Source organism: Micromys minutus, assembly GCF_963924665.1.
Source record: "Micromys minutus genome assembly, chromosome: X".
In the NCBI taxonomy this organism is placed as follows: Eukaryota; Metazoa; Chordata; class Mammalia; order Rodentia; family Muridae; genus Micromys; species Micromys minutus.
In genome coordinates, this window is record NC_137970.1 from 23,117,348 (window position 1) to 23,139,260 (window position 21,913).

The window sequence follows — 21,913 nt, forward strand, 5'->3', positions numbered from 1 at the left end:
TCTTTCTTTTTAATATGATTATTTCAGGGATGACATACTATTATAAAGCTGACTAATCCTTGCAAGCAAAAAGTTTTACCTAACTGTCTGTATTTCAGACTCATTAGTGATGACTTTAAAAAATCTGGAGAAAGGTGCTAAAAGAAGTATGTACATGACAATTTTGTCTCAAAATTTCTGAACTCCCAATGATTAAGTGTGTCATTTAAATACTCATATGACATATTTGAAGTCAGTGAAACCAGAAGGGTTGCTAGATATGAACTATTTTTAATGCATACTGTGGGTTTCATCTCTGTATTCTCAATGAAGTTCTTACTTTCACTTAGCTGACATATGTAAAAAACCCAACATGCATTGGTTGAAGGTATAATCCTGAAGAAAATATTAAGTTCCCTATTTCAGCAATGAAGAGAGCCCAGAAAAAATAGACTAGTATTCCAGGAAAATTAGCAATGGGAAAAGAATGATATTATTAAGAAATCTATGAGAAGGGTACCTAACCCTATCCAAAGGTTATATAGTAGCTCAGTCTAATGAAATCCCAATGAGAACTATAACTTATTCATGTTTTCTGGTACTCTAGTGTCTCTATCTTTTAAGGCAGAATCCCATGGTGCATCCAAGGTTGAAGCCAAACTACCTTACCACCTTAGCCTTCCAAATGCTAGGAATACAGGTTTGGCTCTCCACATACAACTGTCTAATAACATAATTGAAAAAACCAAATAATCTGGTGGCATTAAATTTTAGTATATTTTGTATAATCAATATGGCAGCAATTTAACATATAAATGTATTAATATTAATAAAATATTTGTATCCCTTCCCTATTAAGTCTTTAACTTTTGATGTGCATTTTACACTTTTAGATCATCTTGATTCACATGGGAAGAGTGGTTAGTTTATTGAACAAAGAGCTTTGAAAGGAAAGCTTCAAAAAGAATGAATTTAAGTCTGAAGGATAAGCAATTATTCTGAAGAATGGAAATGACCTCAAAGGGTTAGCCAGCTCAAACACCAAATGGCTACAGAAGGCAGTCTAGGAAAAGAAATGCATGTGATACTTTGTGGATGCCCTTGAACTAAAAGGTGTCTATTGATAAGGCTTGAAAAGTGATAAAAATGAGTTGGAAATAGTGACTAAGAATTTTGTGGTCAATCTTTAGCTTTTGGTATCCTGGAGATGGCTCAGTGTTACCAAGCATGAAAAACTGAATGTAGAGCCCTAGTACCTGCATATAAAATCGAAGAGTAGTCACACACCTATAATTTGAACAATAGGGAGGCAGAAACCAGAGTACTCTTAGGGCTTGCTAGCCAGCCAGTCTATTCAACTGGTAAGCTCCAAGTTCCCTGTGAGACCCTGTCTCAAAATCTACAATAGAGAAACAATTGAGGAAGATCCCCAATTCTGACCTGGCTTCTACTACGTATATTCACTCACTTTCTTGCACAGATTCCTACTGACACCCCAAAGCATTCACATGTAGATGATAGAAAACTCTTGTGCGTCTGAGGTGTCTATGGATGAATGAAAGCATGAGATGATATAAAAAAAAAAATCACAGATATTCAGAGTCCCCACTTGGACTTCAATAGAGCACACAGAACTTTCAGGAAAGAAATGACAGTTTAATCAGCCTTTGAGAGAATGGATAGCCAGTGTCATGTACCCTGCAGGGGGTGTAGGTGACACAGAGGAACAGACATAGCAAAGTTAATTATCGGAACCATCAAAAGCTACTGAGTATCAATTTCTTCTGCATGTGTCATTCACACCTCATTATCCTCTATAAACAATTAGGCTTTGGCTGTGCTAAAATGGCATGTTGATATAGGGGGTAGACCTTTCATTAGAATATTTATAGTCTAATCCTTCATGGAATCAATGTCTACTTTACATGACAGGAGAATTTTATAAATTTTAAGTCTACTAAAAATGATTATTCATGAAATGCATGTTTCCACTGTAAGTCATGCCTAAGTCATGTAAACTCAATTTAAACACCACGCTTATGAAGCTTCTTTATACAAATTCATTTCAAAAATCACCTAAATTTAGACCTAAAACCATAGTATAGAAATCTAAATATAGGTGAGATCTACATTTTTATAGTTTTTAGTGGAGGAAAACAACTGTATAAAAATGTTATGGTTGCAAATATTAATTTCAAGTTAGTTTATTTTAAAGAGCCTCCAGCACACCAGCCTCTTAGGAACACAGCTTTTATGTCATCTTTCTTACCAAGTTTTCAAAGCTGTATGCATTTGTGTGACTCAAAATTACAGTGTTCTAAGTCAGGTGTGGTAGCTCAGGCCATAATTCCAGCAAGTGAGAAAGTGAGGTTGTAGAATTGCTAAAAGATTGAAGCCAGCTTCTGCTACAGAATGAATTCCTGGACAGCGCTGGCTATAGAATAGAACCAGTTTCTGACAAAGCCATCGGAGAACAAAACACTATAAACGTATTCAACATGGAGCTCTTGTGGAAGGGTGGACCATAAGCACAATGCTGAGAGTTGGAACACATAGTAGGAAGACATAATTAGCATCCCTTCTAAAGGCAATGTCACAGATACATTCTTACTCCATTCTTAAAAAGTTGTAAACACACTGGAAGACTTTTAATTTTAAAGCAAAGAACCAAGTAATTGCTTACAAAATGCAATTATACCTCTTTTTCCTGCTGCACCCTTGGAGTCTGGCTAAGACTGAAAAATACCAGCTGAATAAGGTTGCTGGAGAAGGAGAAGCACACAGCCTATAAACCAGCGTTCCAGTGCCTGTGCCTTTGGGTTACCTACTTATGAAGGGGTCCTAGAGTGGGATTTATCTGTCCTAGACTTGGAGGTAAAGACTCACTACAAATCAATATAGCTAATATCAACTACTTCATGGCTACAGTTCACCACGGAGCCTCTTGCAAAATCCCTGTCAAACAAAATGGCTGTAAGATACTTTCTTACCTTGCTGTCACAAAGACTATTTGTTTTCCAGTATGTTAGTTTCAGTGATGATATAGTGTGTGCTTATGGCTCTCAGAAATTTCTCTGTCCTGAATATCAAGGGCTTTGTTGTGCCCTCAACAAACAACCAAACCAAACTAAACAAAAACCCAGAGTTAGATTGATAATATTCTGAGTTTTCTAAGTTTAAGCAAACAGCACTGTTGGTGACAGTGTAGCTTTGTTTGTTTTGTTTTGATTTGATCTGATTTTTGTTTTAGTATATTTCTATTCCCATTCATCTACTGGCTGATCTATCTATAGCTGACTATAATATATGATACAGAATATGATGTAGAATTGCTAGGAGGAATTTTCAAACAATAAATATTTTATGCTTTGGAAGCCATATATCTTCTGTACTAGAAACAACTCTTGGTATTTTGTAAACACATGGACACAAGTTTAAACAATACTCAGATGAGCAGGCATGTCCAAGCCTGTTTTAATAAAACCTTATTTACAAAAACCAATCATTGGCATGAAGCCTATAAACTATAGTTAGCTGAGTACTGAGATGAAGAAAAGATGGAGCACGTGGCATAACTGTGTGACAAATAGTATCCAAATTGGTACTCCCTGGATGTATTTCTCAAGTGCTCTCTATTTTTCAATCATGCTAATTTTGATTATTTTCAACTAATTCTATATAGTTTACTCAGCTTTTGTACCTATCCTATACTAGGACCAAGCAATAATTTTGTCATCTTCCAGAGATGAGGTAAAGTCTAAGATATTCTATGTAAACAATTGACCTTTTTGGATAAAAAGTAAAGTAGAAGAGTCAAGAAAAGTTCGACAGAGCTTTCGACATGCTCTGGAAGAGAGCTAAAGCCAAAGGCAAGGATTGAGGGCAAGGATTGGGTATGGGGTTAGAGTTCTGTATGTTGACAGATCTTCTGAAGTAAACACTTATAACCAGAATTCTACTGAGATAAGGAACCGCTTGGATTCTAGACTGTTGTTACTCTTGGTTACTGTTGGGAGGGAGTGAATTAGAACTCCATGGAATGGTGATCACAATGCTTTGCTATCAGAAGCTGACATAACTGTGGATGTGTTTTGCCCTGGTTTGCCTGCTCAAACTACTTTCTGTGGACTCTTCTCCATATCTCAGATAAGGAGTAGGTGCTGAGTTCTATCCTGTCAAATTCCTACTAGTCACTATCCATCTAGATACCTCAAACTGAAATCTCCAGCAACTAGGTTTCTGCTCTATTTCAGTATCATATTGGGCTGGTTACACAGGTATAGATCTTGGACCAGCAGCTTCACCTGACAGATCATTAGGAACAGAGTTCTGAGCAGCCCTGTGAGCCTGCTGGATCAGAAGCTGCTGTGGTGTGTATGTGGTGGGGGGGGAGGTTCTGTTATGAAAGGCTTTCAGGCACTTTTCTCATAAATGTGTCAGCTAGTTGCTAAAATCTCTTTCCTGGAAACATTCACAGACACAAATATATTATTATTGTCAGATGGAGAAGGAAATTTTTAGAATGTGTCTAATAAAACCTTGTGTATGTCACGTACCGTTACAACAGAGAGACTTCTTTCTTTGCAGTTTGTAAATAAATTTCTTCTCTGCAGTGGAAAGAGTTGCTAGATGACGTAGAGCTATGGTAAACAGATTGCATCCACAGTATGTTCACCTCATGTTTGTCTCTAAGACACATCTTCAAGAAAGTACATTGCTTGGACATGATTTACAGAATAATTATGTTTGGACATATAAAATTGAGGGGGCTTATGGCCATTCCTTGAGTTAAGGCAAGGGGATTCTAGATCTTACCCTGTGTTCATTGATTATAAGCTTACATGTGGAACAGATGTGAAAAGATGAAGGAACTCTAAATGGAAGTCACAGAAGATGGATGAAACTAAGGAAGTTTAATATGGTTGCTAATAGCACCATTTATCTTGCCTAGTTTTGATTGTAATTGTCATGAGAGAAATAATTGTTATCAAGATTTGTTGTGGAAAACTAAAGTCAGAATGGGAAACTATGAAAGATATTTTATTTTTCTTTAAACCATGGGCCTTTCATATTGCCTCCAGAATTTACTAGAAGCATAGAATATGTAGAATATAGTTCAGATATTTCTTTTCCGATTGCCAAGGCACAATACTGATATTTTTAGCCCATAGGTACCCTCCCTTCTTTCTGTTTTGTGGCAGATTATACAGTCCTTAAAGAAGGAGGTTCTAACACATCTATGTGATATAAATTCTATGCATCAAATGCTCTCTTGAAAAAAGCTCAAAGGAACAAAGAAAAAAGGAACAAAGCCAAAACAAGTAGAAATGTGACACTGTTTGGGAAGTATTTGCAAATTTGCTTTGAGCATCAGCAAAACATCTCAAATGTTTCTAGAATATCTTTTCTATTAAATGGTAAGGGAGACTGTGGGATCCAAAACACTTGTTGCATTCAGTGGATATTTTTAAAAGATTTATTTATTCGAGGTTTTAGGTGTATGGCTGTTTTCTTCCATGTACATAATCATACGACATTATGCCTGGCTAAAGAGTATGCCATCCCTTGAAAATAGAATCACAGATGGATGTGGGTGCTGAGCATTGAACTCAGGTCCTCTGTAAGAGCAACTAGTGTTCTTAACCATCAAGACATCTCTCCAGCCCATATGGGATTTAGAAAGAAAAGCCTAAGAACACAAAAAAAAAATGTGTAGGCTTGGAATGGGTGATAAATCTGGGAGGAGATAGGGGAAGAGGTGGTGATGATGATCATAATATAATGTATGAAATTTGAATACAACTAATAAAAACATTTTAGAAAGAATAGCCCTGAATGATAGATACCTATTTTCAAGTATATGTATTTGTATCTTATATGGAGCTTTTTCTACTTTCTCTTCCTACACATTTACATGGCCTTAGAAATGTGCAGCTATTGAAGGATGTCATGAAATGCTGTGGTTTTCCCCCTCGATATTTAGACTGCCAGCATTAAAAATCATTTTTGTCTCCATATTTTATAGCAAGCCTACCTTTGGGCCTTTGTATTAACTGTTTCAAAAAATTTGGAGTACCAAGGCCCTGTATAGTTGCAGCAGAGATGGATATCATGTCAGTACAGGACTAAAGGCAGGAGTCTCCCCATTAATAACTCTAAAGGAAATCTAATAGAACGTTTCTAGAGTTCGATAAAAAATAAAGCAACCTAGGTCTATAGGTTTGGTTTACATTAAATATAACCCATTAAAATATCACCAACATGTACAAACTTCCAGAAGGGAATTTGGTGGCACAGTTAGCAGCCAACCCCTTCATGTATGCTTGAGTATGCTGACAATCTCTGCCTTGCCTTGCCTTGCCTTGCCTTGCCTTTGCCAAGGAAAACTGGTTTACTATAAGCATCTGATCTTTAGGATTATAATCAGCAGTAGAGAAAGCATCACCAGAAGACATTGAGATAGCAGCTCAGACACAACTTATGTTTGAGATTAAAACACACAAAAAAGCATCTTTTACCTAGGTGATCATAACTTAACAAAATATAAATGAACATTATCATGAATCACATTATTTTGATAGTGAAAGCCTCTTATAATATCCCCTCTGAAAACTTTTATATGAAAGCTTGTACCACTGTTTCTCTGGGTTCGGGCATTCTTGATTTGAATTTTGAAAAGCAGCCACCACAGTGCATTTTTCCCATTACTGTTTGGGACTCTGTGTAGGTTGTATCTTTGAAATACAATCTATCCAAAGCATAGGATTGTAAGAGGTCACTAATTTCTGGGATTTAACATGCCCCATAGATATTCAGGTATATGATGCACTCACCGAAAACAGTCCATCTTTGGCTCAAATAGTATGGCAAGCAGAAATGTCATTCATTTCTCATGAGTGGTTGACTGTTATCATGCTAATAAAAAAGATTCTCCCCAGAATCGATGCATCTGGACCTTTTCCAATCCTCTTAAAGATTACACCTTTTGAGAAAGAAGCCCATTGAAATGATGAAGGTGGGCATTTGCAGAGCTTAAAGGCAAAAAAAAAAAAAATATATAGATTCTAGCACTCTGACTCGATGAAAGAGGAAACTAGGGAAGGAAAGCAAAAGATTCTCCCAGGTTATAGTATGTCATAGGTCAGTAGCTATAGTTTGATTTCCAAATTTGAAATTTCTTTTGAAAATGACATTTCATTGAACAAAAGAGCCTTGGACACTTGCTTGCATAGAAGCTATTTTTGATTCTTATGATGTCATATTTGAAACAGTGACAGGGGGAAAAAGTTTGTTAATCTGATGTATGCAAATATTAGGCTTGGAACTTAGCCTCTAGTTTGCCGGCCAGGATTTTTCAAGGTCTATTCATTTTTCTTTTTTTTTTTTCTTCTAGTTCACAAAAAGTATATACAGAGTTCAGTGATTTCTTCTGTCTATCTCCTTAATAATTTCCATTTTATTATTCTCTGTAGCTGACTCAGTATTATTTTAAAATGTTTTGACTCTCTCGCTCTGTGTGTGTATATATGAGTATTTGTGTATGAGTGTATGTGTATGAGTTTGTATACTTGCATTATTTATGTGTATCATCTATGTGTTTTGGGAGTTTACTTGTCCATTACTGCATAAATGGATGTTAGAGATCAATACCAGGTATCTTCTTAAAATGCTTCATCCAATTTTCTATACTATTATTGTTGTTGCTATTAATTTACAATTATTATTTTATCTCCTGGAATATGGCCTTTCATGGAACCTATAACTCACTGGCTTAGCTAAATAGGCTCTTCAGCGAGGCCCACGATCTTCCTATTATCTACCACCCCTTCCCTGAACTAGCTCCTATTTATACTCATAAATATACCTGGGTTTTACATGGGTGCTGTGAATCCAAACTCTCCAGCCTCTAATATTTTCTCTTGCCCAGAAAAAAAAATGAGATGAACTCTTAAATAAAATGTACTTTAAGCTTGGCAAAATTACTCAATGGGTAAATAAAGGGCTTGCCACTAAGCTTGATGTCATCAGTTCAATACCAAGCAATATACATGATTGGAGGAAAAAACTGTTTCCCACTAGTTTTCTGAACACTCCAGGAAGGCTTTCATACTCTTCAAAAATACACACACACACACACACACACACACACACACACACACACACATGCGCGCGCGCACGCAAACATACACATGTTCTAAAAGGTTGTTTTTAAATTTGCTTTAAACTTAGAATTCTAAAATCCAAAAAGCAAAACAAAGAAGATATTTGAACTGTAGTCTAAACAAGCAAATGGTTTCTATGTTAAATTAATGAAAACTCAAAAATGGCCATGCATCAATATGTACATGTCTCTGACCAAGTGAAAATTTGATTTTTAGCTAAGTGAGAAAGTATCTGTATTTTCAGCAGACATGTTCAGTATTAGGTTATGAGTCATCTGCAAGTAAGTGAAACATAAATATGAATGCCGTGAATTGTGTAGTCACTGACAAGGTCTGTGACAGGATGCATTTGTTGGGTTCTGAGAACATGTTCTAGTTCCATATTGAGGCTAAATGCAAGACCAGACCTTTTATTACAGAGGAAACTCCACTTCATATTTGGGATGTGTTCAAAGTTGTTTGTGTGGGATCATTCATGAAATAAAATATAATTTTCCCTATCTTCTCATTGTTACTCTCTTGAACTCCGTAGAACTGTTATTTAAATATAATACATTTATTAATTCATTGAGAATCTCATACATGCACACAATTTACTTTAATTATATTAATTATATTGTTCCTCTACTCTTTGTTCTAACTCCTCCCAGATCTACACCTATCCCCTATCCTCCTTCCAACTTCATATCTATCTACCTTTCTTTCTTTCTTTCTTTCTTTCTATCTATCTATCTATCTATCTATCTATCTATCTATCTATCTATATTTATTTATTTATTTATTTATTTATTTATTTATTTATTTTAATAACCCATTAAACCCTATTAGTACTGCCCATATACCCATGGATATGGGAGCATCAACTGGAACATGGAGTCTACCAGGGCCCATATCCCCAAGAAAAAGGTAACTCTCCTCCCTTTAGCACCTATCAGCTGTCTGTTATCTCCTCAGCTAGAGGCATGGCTTGTGATCGCCTCCCCACTTCATGCTGGGTCTTTTTTAAACTGCAGTGATCTTGTACAGGTCTAGTGCAGGCAAACACAGCTACCATGAGTCCATAAGTGCAGTGGTCCTGTCATGGCCAAAGACACTGTTTCATCTGAGTCCTCCCTGATCTATGACTCTTAAATTCATTTCCAATTCCTCTTTTGTGATGGTTCCTGAGCCTTTTTGGGGAGGGTAGATGTAATGTTAATGTCCTATTCATGGCTGAGCACTTGAAAGACATTTCTTCTCTGTACTTTGACCAATTGTGAGTTTCTGCATCAACTTCTGCCCACTCCACTAAGATGCTTCTCAAGATGTTTGATAAAGTTCAGGATTTAGGAAACAACTGAGGCCTGGGACAATGGCCAGATTAGGTGAGCAATAATTCCTGCCTTCCCCAACAATAATGTAAGTTCCATGAAGACAAGTTCTCTGTCTATATGAAAAAGCTTTTCCTTGCATGACTGGGACCAGTGTCAATGACCGACTGAATGAGGATAGTATCTTAAAAGTAATAGGTACTTCAGAGTAAAAGAGCTCCTAGACCAGATCCTAGCCTATATTGAGTGGACATCAAAGGTTCAGAACAGCATGGGGTAGCTATGTCATATATAAGCCTTACCACAGCAGGTCACTCTTTACCCATGGAGATCACAAGAAATGTGTCTGTATATAGAGGCTTGGTCCCTGGGACATTTTCGTTTCTACTTAGAACCTTTTTCTTTACTCCAATTGGCCAGTCTTCTCTTGTATCAACAGCCAAATCAAACTCACTTAGCAAAAGATTCACTTTCAAATTCTAATCCTTTCTGGAAGAAAGCTAGTAGGGATAGATTGGTGTCTGACCATGCTTCGGACCCCAAGTTCATTAGGATGGCTGGGAGAGGCTCTGTTGTCTGAATAGACTCTTCTCCCTTGCTCTTGTGCCTACAGTGTTTTGATACTCTTTTTGCCTGTGTCATATTAGTTGTCTAGAAGCAAAAGATAATGTGTAAGTTCTCTGATTTCCACTTGATCCACTTTATTATTCTAATTTTTATGATTCATCTTTTCAATATTAGTCACTTCTCCATTGCTGTGATAGAAGACTTTGACTAAATCTGCTTAAAGAAAGGCTCACTTTATCTCACAGGTCCATGGTTCAGTGCATCATAGTTCAGAAGGCATGGTGTCAGAAACTGGAGTTAGCAGGTCACATTGCAGAGCAGTCAAGAAGCCAAGGGAAACGAATGCATTTATTCCTCTAGATTTCTTCTTCTTAATTGCCATGAAACCCAAACCCAGAGATTGGTGCTACCAACTCTTAAGATGTGTCTACCTATACAAATTAACCTAATCAATATTATTCCTCCTGGGCATACTTAGAGGTTTCCTCGGTCCTGTCAAATTCACAGTCAATGTTATCCATCACATTTTCCATATCCGAATGATGATGGACTGTCAGTTGATGTTTCTGTTTTGAATTGTACCCTTTGAACAATTCTAAATGTTATCTGTATGACCCTTTTCTACCATTTGCATTATTGACAATTATCAGATGCTTTTCATAAACATTCTAATGACTTGCACATTAGCTACATTAACAAACGGTAGTTGTTTGACAATTAACTTTGGCAAGCACAGTATGCTTCATCTTGTACTTTTGAATAGCCATGGTTTATAAACTGTCATCATCACTGCTAAGATTTGCAGGGCAAGAATGCATTTCCTCTCTGTGAAGTATTAAGATTATAATAGCTCTGCACATTTAAAAAACCATTAAACTAAGAAACAAGACACATAAATACAAGGCATCAAACTTGATTGGATGCTGATTCACACATGCATCTCAAAAGGGTATAATTAGAGTAATTGGGAGGATTTGGACATAGTCTATACATTCAATAATATTATAACAACATTCAATCTAATGGATGTGCTTTTGCAGTTTTAAAGGCGATTGATCTGGTAGATTCAGAGTGATATATTGTGGTTACAATCTTATGTTTCAAGTACAGATAGGGGATTAAAGGAGTGAACAGATGGAATAGAAATAGAGAATAAATAAATAAGGAGAAGGGAACAAGTATATGTGACACTGATAGATTTGGTAGGTCAAACCTGCTCAGCCTCTACACTGCTGCCATTTGAAGCAGGAACATTTTCTTGTGCGATGAAACGTTGTGCTATAAAAGATAGTTATCAGTAGTATTATCTCTGTTTACTTAGCAAAGGTAGTGACAACTGAGACCAGCAGCCATTAACAGGGATCTTGGCATTAGGAGTATCAAAATCATTCCTCATATGAGTCAGAGTTCTATTTTTTTTTAAAGATGTGTATTGTACGTGTATGTATAGGTATAGTTATGTATGGACGTTTGTCTGCAGGTAGATGTGTGCACTTATGTCCAGATGCCCATAGAGGCCAGAGGTGAGTGCTGGAGGTACAGGTGATTGTAAGCACCTGATTTAAATGCTAGGAAATGACCATGAGTCCTCTGGAAGAGCAGCAAGATGCTCTTAGCCTAGACATCATCTCCCCAGCTCCAAAAATAGAGATCATGGTTGAAGAACACAAGTTTGATGGTCAGTCGTGGTGACACATGTTCTTAATCCCAATTCTCAGGAAATGAAGAAAGTCAGATCTCTGTGAGTGTGCAGTCAGCCTGGTCTATGTAAGGCATTCCAGGCCAACCAGGGTTTCATAGAGACAATCTGTCCCTGGGAAAAAACAAAAACGTGGATATTTATGGGTCTCTGCTTTTAATGTTTTTTATATATTTGAAATTTCTCAAAATAAGGAAAAATAAGCAGGCATAGTTGGGACCATGAACTCATTGTTTTAGAGAGACATACCCTGCTATAAGTACTTTGATCTGGCAAAAGGAAAGCAACCTTACATTCAAGAAAATTGGTAAATACTGAAAAGTTGACCATTAATAAAATTTAGACTTGAATCCTTTCCCTTCCTTTGAGACCTCTGACTTATCATCTTCACAATATCAGGGGGCTTTTGGGAATGGTGAGCATAGTGTTGGCCTTGTAGGCTTAAAAACTATACACTTTCCTGCCACCTCTCTGTCTTATTGCTCTATTTGTAAAATGCTCTCAACTTGACAGCCATGCATTCATTCAAACAAGTGTTTTTACTGCACTGTGTTCAGGTGCCAAATCCTACACATAATGTGAATGTAGAAAGTAGTAGCTGATTTAGATCCAGTTTGCTTGGCTATTGCTGAAGACATGGGTAAGGAATCATGAGAGGCTGCATGCCTGTCAGTGCTTTCTCTTCTACCAGAGATGTAGATGCCACTTCTTAACAATGAGAAAGATTGAAATGTTATTCCTTCCATGTATTTAGATCAGCCTCTAAAGGTAATGCTAAATATTCCATTTCTGTCTAATTTAAAAAATATTTTATTTTATGTGCATGGATATTGTACTTGTACCATGTTCATTTCTGGTGCACATGGAGACCAGAGGGGGGGACAACAGAGCCCTTGGGACTGGGCTTGAAGATGGTTGTGAGCTGCCATGTGAAAGCTGGAAAATCAGAATAGGTCTTCTGAAAGAGTGCTCTTAACTCCTGAGCCACCTCTCCTGACCTTCATTTCTTTGCAATTTTGTATTCCTTTATAAAACTTTAATTAAACTGGACAAACTCATGTGTCAGATTAACAAATCTTCCATTATTAGGGCAGTGTGAACTCCAGAAATGCAAAGCTAAAACATACAGGTCCTTGCCATTAACAAAATCACAATTGACTAGGTGATATTGTCCTGGTTGGCTTTTCTGAACCTAAGACAAAAAAAAAAAAAAAAAAAAAAAAACCTGAACAAACCAACATGGGAAAGTAAAGAGTATATCTCATCTTTCACATTGATAGCCCATCACTGAGGGAAATCAAAGCAGGCACTCAAACAGGAACCACATAGGAGCCCTGCTTACTGTTTCACTTCTTATAGCTTGTGCAACTTGCTTCTTATACCACCCATGCAGGACAACTTGTCCAGGGATGGCACTGCCCACAGCAGGCTAGTTCCTCCTACATCACATAGAAATGCTCACAGGCAGATCAGATCAGTGGATTTCTTTAAGTAAAGTTTCCTCCTTGCAGGTGATAACTATGAGATGAAGGCGTGGAATATAGGTGTGCAGAGCATTAAAGTGAAATAAAATGGATTAAACAAAAACTCAAAAACATAAATATAGAAAGTGAGTGTCCCCAAAATGATGAGGACATTGGTTTAAATACCTTATAAAATCAGTAGGATGCTAGGCTGGAAAGAGCTGGATGTGATAATTGCAGATGCTTATTTTTGGAATCAGCAGTTCTGGTTTTCCCTTTCTATTTTATTTTCTGGTGTGTGTGTGTGTGTGTGTGTGTGTGTGTGTGTGTGTGTGTGTGTGTGTGTGTGTGTGTGTGTGTCTTTTTATGAGGGTGCTGAATATTCAAACTCAGGTCTCATGCTTCTAGAGCAAGTGCTCTCATATACAGAGACATCTCCTCAGACACCTTCTTTATGGATTATTTTCCAGCAGTCAAAACAATATGTGCTATAAGCTAGTCACTCAATGTTTGTTACAGGATTTTAACATATGCATGAGAAAAGTTATAATAGTAACTGTGTTTGATCACTTAAACTACAGCCGGATATTATGTTTAATATAGTTCTTAAGTTTTCAGAGAAGAAAATGAGTGATTGTCAAGGATAATTTCAGTAGCTCAAGCCATTCTCAAACTCATTATATAGCCATTAATGACCTTGAACTATTTACTGACTTTTCTATCACCACCTTTTGGGTGCTGTCATGTGGATTCAGGCATCACTGCACCCGGCTATATACAGTGCTGGGAACTGACCCCTAAGCTTCCTGCATACAAGGCCATACCCCATTAACTATGCTATATCTCAGCCTTAATGATTAACTTTTGGGGGAGGTTAGTAGTAGGGATTGATTCTGGGATCTTTTTCTTTTTGCTCTTTCAAAATGAAACCTGGCTTTCTTCATCTCCTGTACCTTTCTAGACTGAAGAATTCAGTAACCTAAAACATCTAAGTGTACCAAAGTTGAATTCAAGGTAGGACTGTATGTGGCTTTAATAATGACTCCTGTGTGTGAGAGATATTCAGTTACTTTAGGCACTTGTCCCCAGTCCCATCAGACTGAGGACTGGCACAGGACTGTTTATAAACCAAGGCTTAAAACAGGTGTAGTGCTTCATACCTGTAATCTCAGTATTAAAAAGCTGTGGCAGGAGGAGCACTTGAGCTCCCTTTGGCTAAAGGGCAAGATCCTGTCTAAAAAAATATATATATATGGTGTTGTCTTGCTTGCCAATATTTTTGGAAAGAAACCCAGTTAGCTTGGATTTTGTTTTCCTGATTAGGAAGCATAGGATAAGACAGGTTTGATCTTCTGATATGAAAGTCATTTCACAAGTGGTTTGATAATGTAGGCTAGGAAATTGTATAATGGAGCAGACAGAACTGAGCAGAGAAAAAAAAAATAATGTCATTGTCAGACTATATATTCAAATGTCATAATACCATTGTTAAGCTCTTGAGTCATAGTAAGTTCCTTCTTAACTAAAATGATTTTGGGGCAAGTGTACTTGGGATGATGTGCTTTTGAAAGCCTTGGCATTTACTTCTTTAATGTACTTCCATGGCCTCCTTTTCACAACAGAAGTAACATCCTTCTAAATGTTTGGTGGGATGCTTAGGTCTGGTTGGCTTTGATGTTTCAGTGTCCTGAATGGCATAGGTTTCCTCCAGTGTACCTGCTGAAGCCTACCCATAAAGGGTCATAGGAGAGAAAGTGGCTACCTGCTGAGTGAAATCAAAATGCCCTAGTGCTACACTGAAGGCTGCATAAGAGGACAGTGATGTTCAGAAGTAGAGGACAATTCAACCTCATTCAGGCCATGTCTGTGTATGGATAGTGTGATAATTAGCACCTAGCAGACCTATCAATCATGTCTTTACCTGCTCCAGGGAAAACAGACTACAAGACAAGCCTCCCTAGGGGCCATGCTGAGGGTCCTTCTCCCAGCACAGGGTAGTACACCATGCAAGGTACAAAAGTATCATGGCTACCACCAGAACTTGGAGCTTCTAAAATCTATGCAGACCCATCTTCTGTTGTTAATTTTCCTCCCTTCCTGTCTTCTCCCTTTTATACTAACTCTTCTGCACATGATCCTAGAACCAAACATGGATACTAAATACTTCAAATGCAAGCTGATGTTGGGAGATACTTGGTAGCATCTGGTGAATTTGGATACCATAAGTAAATATCACGGAAATTATACTGGGGAGGTATAAATAAGCATCTATTCACGCCACATGGGACACCAGAAACAAATGAAAGAAATTATCTAACCCAAGTCCATTTGAGTGAACAAGTGAGTGTATTGGGCTTGATTAATGTCTAGGGTGCTCTTTCTAGTAACATGAATGACTCGAAGGTAGCTCCATCACCAAAAAGCCCACCTAGGCTAGTTGATGATTCAGAACTGCTACATCCCTAGAGTTTCATACATGATTTGAATGTAGCTGACTAGTCAGAGTGTCTCCCCTCCCTGGCAGTTTCTACTACTATGTAAACTCAGAGAGCTCTTGGAAACCTTGTCATTTTCAGAAACTCCTAGAGTCCTTTTTTTCCTTTTTCTTTTTTTTCTATTCTTTCTTTCTTTCTTTTTTTTTTTTTACTTCCTAAACCATGTAAGTTTCATCTGCCTTTTGAAATCTTAATGACCTTCCCTTCTTCCTTCAGAGTGGAAGTTTTTAATTTGTAGGACACAGCTACACAACACACAACCAATAATCTTCACAGACAAAGAAATGGGAAAATTATTTCCATTTTATATGTCCATATGCAACACTGCGTAACCTTGGGTTCGTCTGCAAAATAATTTCTGTGAGTTCACAGAAGTAAAAAAAAGATAAGATTCTGGGTCAACATTTATTTTGTTGTATTTTCCATAGTGCCACTCAATGTCAAGGATGGATAATCGGATAGATAAGCCTCCAGTTTGCTCATATTTGAAATAGATATAAAAATTCACTTCTCTGCACAGTCTCAAAGAATGCAGAGTAATGTTGGCTGCCAGTCCTATATGATTATTACCAAATATATGAAGAAGCTCATGAGCTTGCATCCCTCTTAATTATGGTAATGTAATTGCTTTGGGTCTTGGAGTAGGAAGCTGCAGGGGTCAACCTTGGGTGCCCTTCTAATTCATTATTAATGTCAGTAGCCATTTTGCTTAGAATGAGTTCCAGTTGGCTTATCACCTACTGTCCTTTTCTTTATCCAGAACAGTCTGTATAAAAATATAATATATTTTATAATATTTATATATTCAATAATACACACACACACACACACACACACACACACACACACACATATATATATATATATATATATATATCCCAAAGATCTAGTTTCCCAAGAAAGCATGTTAGCTTCCAAATGTATTTATATAGCATGCATTGGAATGGTACAGAAGGACTGAAAGGATTTTGCTATAAATTGTTGTTGGGAGCTACCATAGAGTGCTAAGAAGCTAAGGTAGGTCTCCTGCAAGTGATCTTAATACCCCAGTCATTTCTCCAACCTTGGGGATGCCTTGTTTAGCAGCATCCCTAGCCTCTAGCCATTAGAACAAAGAAAGACATAACAACTGTTACTTACCTATGATCACCAAGAATGTCCCTAGACAGTGCTAAATTCCTCTGGAGACAACAACTACTCTTGTATGAGAACTACTTAGTCAGAACAAGTTAACTGTGTAGGTGAAGGAAACAAGGTGGAGTTGGATTTACCAAAAGATCATATGTGTAATAAGAGGCAAGTTTTGCATCTACATGACTCAAGTCTTTGGAACCTGATTTCAGAGCCCTTTCTGATGATGAGCTGCTAAGCTATTCCAAGAAAACCAGATAGACTGGACTGCTTGATGATGCTTTCTAAGAGTTCATCCTTTCTTAGGATGGACTGACTGATCATAGATTCAGTTCAGCAAGCAGAGACAGTCACACAGCAGGAGAGCATCAGTTACTTCTACCAGTCATCTTCGCACAGGTAGTTCTGCAACTTTGTCTGACCCATTCATAGTTGCTCTCATTTCACAAAAAAAAAGTACGAATATTTTTTTTTGTTCATAGATAGTTTCTGTCTATTGCAAACAATGGATGAGTTAAACTCAAAGTTGCAAACCAGTTCAGTCAGTCTAGGGAAGTTTCTGGAATGTTTTAAATAGCCTTGACAATGTAGGTCGCTATTTTTAAGGCTGAGGTAAGTGTTTGAAAGTGGTTCACACAGCCATGATCTCAGATAGGACTTGCAGAACATTAGAATTGCAAGGATCTCAAGGCTTTTCCTGAGAAAGGAAGGAAATGGCCCACTATATACTGGCCTACAAAGTTGATTTTTCCTCCTGCCTTGGAAGTGGCTAAGCTTAACAACTTCTAAGTTTATGAGTAAAGGTCACTGCTTGTTTCAGCCTCTTCTTGTCAGACTGGGAAAGAAAGTTGACAGTCTTTCCTTCTTTTCCCATTCTCAGTGTTATGCTCTTTTTCTGTGAGGCACCATCCTATACTAATTACTCCATAGAGCTAATATTTTCTCACTAACATGAGGCCTCTTACAGATACAGGTCCTAAGGAGGATAGAGTGGTCAAGTAATTTGATCAAAGTTGTGGGCAATAAATGAAAAAGACTATTTCTAACCTGGCGATTCCCAACCTTGACTGGGCATCAACATTGCCCAAGTGTTGCATAAGACATAGGTTGACTTTAAAATAGTGTGTGAAAGTTTCTAACATAATGGAGTGTCCTATAAAATGGTGATGCCAGACTGCAAATGATGTCAGCAGGGGCAGGATGGCATACCATCATTAGTGATGCTGGTGGAAGTTCAATAGAACTGCTAGGAACTTGCTTAAGAGAGTCTTTAGGCATTCAGAAATAATTTTGAGTCTGAAGTACCCTTGGACAGATAAAGTAAAACCTTTCAAGAAGGACATTTTATAATGGCCCCAGCCCCTCGGACTGTACCTAAGAGCTCAAAATAAATTCATTCTGAGACTGTCAGGGGAGAAGGGTGTGAATCTCTCATAGGTATAGGTATTCACTTGGACCACTATTGTCCCAAATGAAGATTTCTGCATAGTGTTACCAAGCTGTCTGACCCCTTCTAAGGAACTGAGCATGATTTCTGGATTTGTTACATCAAACCATCCACTGTTTTTCTTGCACTTTGTCACATTCTGCTGTCCTTCTAGAGCTACCTCTTAACATTCTTTGCAGATCTAGGCAGGGAGGCTCATGCCTATAGTCCCAATACTCAGGAAGATGAGTCAGGAGGATTGCCATGAGTTCAAGATCATCCTAGGCCACATAGAGAGTTCAGGGCAGTATGGGTTGCAGAAGGAGATCCTGTTTGAAAGTGCACAAAACAGAATATGCTGGTTAGAAAAGGTTGGTCCAGAAGTGAGAGAACGGTGGCACTTGGGAGTACTGCAGAAGAAAGAGATTCCTAGAGTCTTTCTTCACCTCAGAGTAGACGGTTCACTATCTCCCATGGCTATATAAACTATTAAAGTGGAGTGCCCGGTTATCATACGGCATAGGAGCCTCTCTCTGGTTCTGCCATCTGCTCTTGATTTTTCTTAAGTCTGTCATCGATACATTCTTTACAAGCGTTTTCACTTGTTCTTCCTACACTTTTATTTTTCTCAGTTCTACGGAAGCCTTTCCAACCCACATATTTTTACATCAGCTCATCAACAAGTGGCTATATCTATGTCTGATTTTAAATAGCCCACTGTTTATTTTGATCCCCCTTGATGTAGAGGACGGGTGATGTTGATGCTCTGGAGGTAGTCTAGCAGTGGTTTTCTGCTGTTGCCATTTCATTTTAGGTAGAGACACTATTTGAAAACATCTTGCAGAATCTTTGTTTGCTACACTGTGAACATCTTACCCAGGACAAAATGTGGATTATAATAAAATTCAGCAAATAAAATAAAATCTAAGCTTCCTGCAGCTTCTCATTAGAATGCCGTATTCGACATTTCAATTGCATTAGGAAGCCTGTGCTGTTCCTTAGGTGATTAGTATTTCATGTTATGTATGTGGAAAGGGACCAGGGAAGAAAACTAAAGGGGGGAAAAGACATTTCCTCTGACTAATGGGGTCTAACAGGTACACAGTATATAATTTAGGATTCCAAGATAAATTGTCACATCTCTATTTGTAAGCTTCCTCCCAAAGACACAAACAGTCTTTGTGTCCCTTCTAACTATACTCTAGCCTTGGAGGAAAGTTTCAAAAACAGAATAGGGGAACAGACTGCATTGGTGGCTCTAAGAACTTGTTTTCTTGGTTCCATCCTAAAGAGCTTTCCAAATGCGTTCCCTGCTGATATAAGAGGACTACTGTGGGGATTTTTTTTTTTTTTTGCTTGTTTGTTTATTATAGCGCTTCAGGGTAGAATCCATGTGATCTCTCACCTGGGGGAAATAGAAAATTTTTTTGTTTTCTTCAAAACCACCAGAGGAAATTGCCACTGCTGACATTTATATAACCCAGGGAAACAAAAGAGGTAACCATGTTTTTTTATTTTTTTTTCTTTTAATAGTGAGCACGAAATGGTCCTACAGTGGCATTCTAAATTTACCAGACCTCTATTAATTTTGTGAATACTTTTGACCCACAGTCTTTATTGGAGGTGGCCACAAGACCAATAGAAGTTAAGAAAAAGAAATAGAAGAGAAGGTGGTTTAAATAAAGCAAATCTTCTCCTGCTATGGAGAAATGGGATTGCATCTTTTGACACTGGTTGAGTCACAGGTTGGACAGAAGTGGTGGCAGGGCAAGGACATTGAGGAGAGGCGTTACCTTGGATACTCACCTTAGAAGGGCAACAAGCTGCAAGAAAGCTAGCAAGTTGCATCCCGTGCAAGAGGACCAAGCCAGAGAGGCAAATGACAGGTATGATCCATGCTCTGCCTGCACCCTCTAGGCTGCTCTGCTTACCTCTCACCAGAGCTTCCTTTTGGTATGAAGAGCTCTCTGGTGGCTGCGGCAGCACTGACTCTGAGTTCCTGCCCTTTGCCTGCTCAGTATTGTTGATGACAATCTGGTCTTTGGCGTCTCTGTGGGATCTTAGAGGCTGGCTATCAAATGAGCTACTTCTCTTTGATCTAAGGAGCCATATGACAGAGGATGTGGACTAAACTTAAAATGGCATTCCTTCCTTCATTCCAGAATCATGGGTAAGGACTGAAGAAGTGTTGGGTGTTCCTGGGAAGGCGGGGATGAAGTGTACAAGCCAGCATTTGGTGATCACTTTAGAAACTGGCTACAGGTTTCCAATTAGAGACTGGGAGTGTACAATGCTGCCTATAACTGTGGCTTGTCACCAGGAATTTTGGGTCATTCTTTTTTATTTAAAAAGACAAATATATAGAAAACATAATAGTCTTTCACTGTAGTGATGGGCACATTGTTTTGAAACCTTATAATGTAGAAAAGATGAGGTGTGGATATTCATTGCAAGTTAACAGTGAGGGTTAATTTAATGTTTCATGACTGACATTGCTAGACATATTTTTACTATGAGTTATACATTTCATGTTTTGGTAACAGGAATCCAGAAAACATCAGCTTGCTTTTATTCCTTAAAAGCGTAAACCATTAATTTATCTTCATGTGTGTTTCTTTATATGAAAATGTGAAATCTATGTGTATGCCCCAAACCCTAAATCTCTGTCATATCTAAATATGTATCTAATGGTCAGAAGTACAAAAAAAACCTTTTGATCAATGCTTTATACAAGATTGTTTAATTTTACTAACCATTGTCTTCCTATTCATATGGTATGAGAGTATACTTCCCTCATGTAAATTCTATAGAAAATAAGTGCTCTATTGCTTAGCATGTTATTGGATACAGACAATCTTTATAGATGATCAGTTAAGTACATACCTCACAATTTACAGAAATAAGACATGTATCCTGTTTCAGTTATTCAAAAAGGTATGTTCAGAAGTCGGGAGTGATGATACTTTCCCTGTTTTCCAGCCACAGGACCAAGTCTTCGGGCTGGCCACCTCCCTCAGGAACCTGGGGCTTGAACCAGGTGCCACCCTATGGATGGGAGATGATGACAAACCGAGATGGACGTGACTACTTCATCAAGTAGGTTTAAAAACCACGAAAATATTTGTCTAATGTTCTTCTAGTTTTCTTTTCATTCAAAAAAGGGTTTTATTTATTCTATGACAATTGCATACATCTATGGAATGTACTTTGATCGTAATCACCCTCTATTCCCCTCTTTTATGCTCTCTCCCACACCCTCTTCAATATTCTTGTCAATATATCCCCTTTCTATTTTCCTGTCTTTTTATTTTTCTAATATCCCACTGAGTTCAGTTAGGATTTCTTCTATGTGTATGGGGTTACTTACTGGATAACTGTGTCACCAGTAATTACCTCCATAGTATGGTAATTCTGGCTCACAACAGAAGTGTGCACTGTTAAATATTGGGTCATTTTTATCCACTGTCTAAAAATAAATTATGATGTGGAGTCTTGTTGTTTCAAAAGTTTTTAAGAATATCAATGAGCAATGTACTAAAAAGATTATGTGTTTCCAAAGAATGTCTTAATGTGAATGTTTGGTGGATATTAGTTTACATTAGAGATTTTTATGATTCTCTTTACATTTTTGTTACATGACTATTAATCACAGAATGTCCTGTTTAGGCCATTTTGGATATA

At 37.7% G+C, this 21,913-nt stretch overlaps 1 protein-coding gene across 3 annotated transcripts in view; it reads left to right on the top strand.

Annotated features, from left to right (window-relative positions):
• FRMPD4 (FERM and PDZ domain containing 4) overlaps positions 1-21,913 on the top strand; it is a gene marked incomplete at both ends in the record, with an annotated part of 949,207 nt that overhangs the window by 673,998 nt on the left and 253,296 nt on the right. For all 3 annotated transcript variants that reach the window (XM_080909714.1, XM_080909715.1, XM_080909716.1), the window contains one exon: positions 21,212-21,328. In XM_080909714.1, coding sequence (XP_080765840.1) covers positions 21,212-21,328 — 117 coding nt within the window. The remainder of the gene's footprint in view (positions 1-21,211; positions 21,329-21,913) is intronic.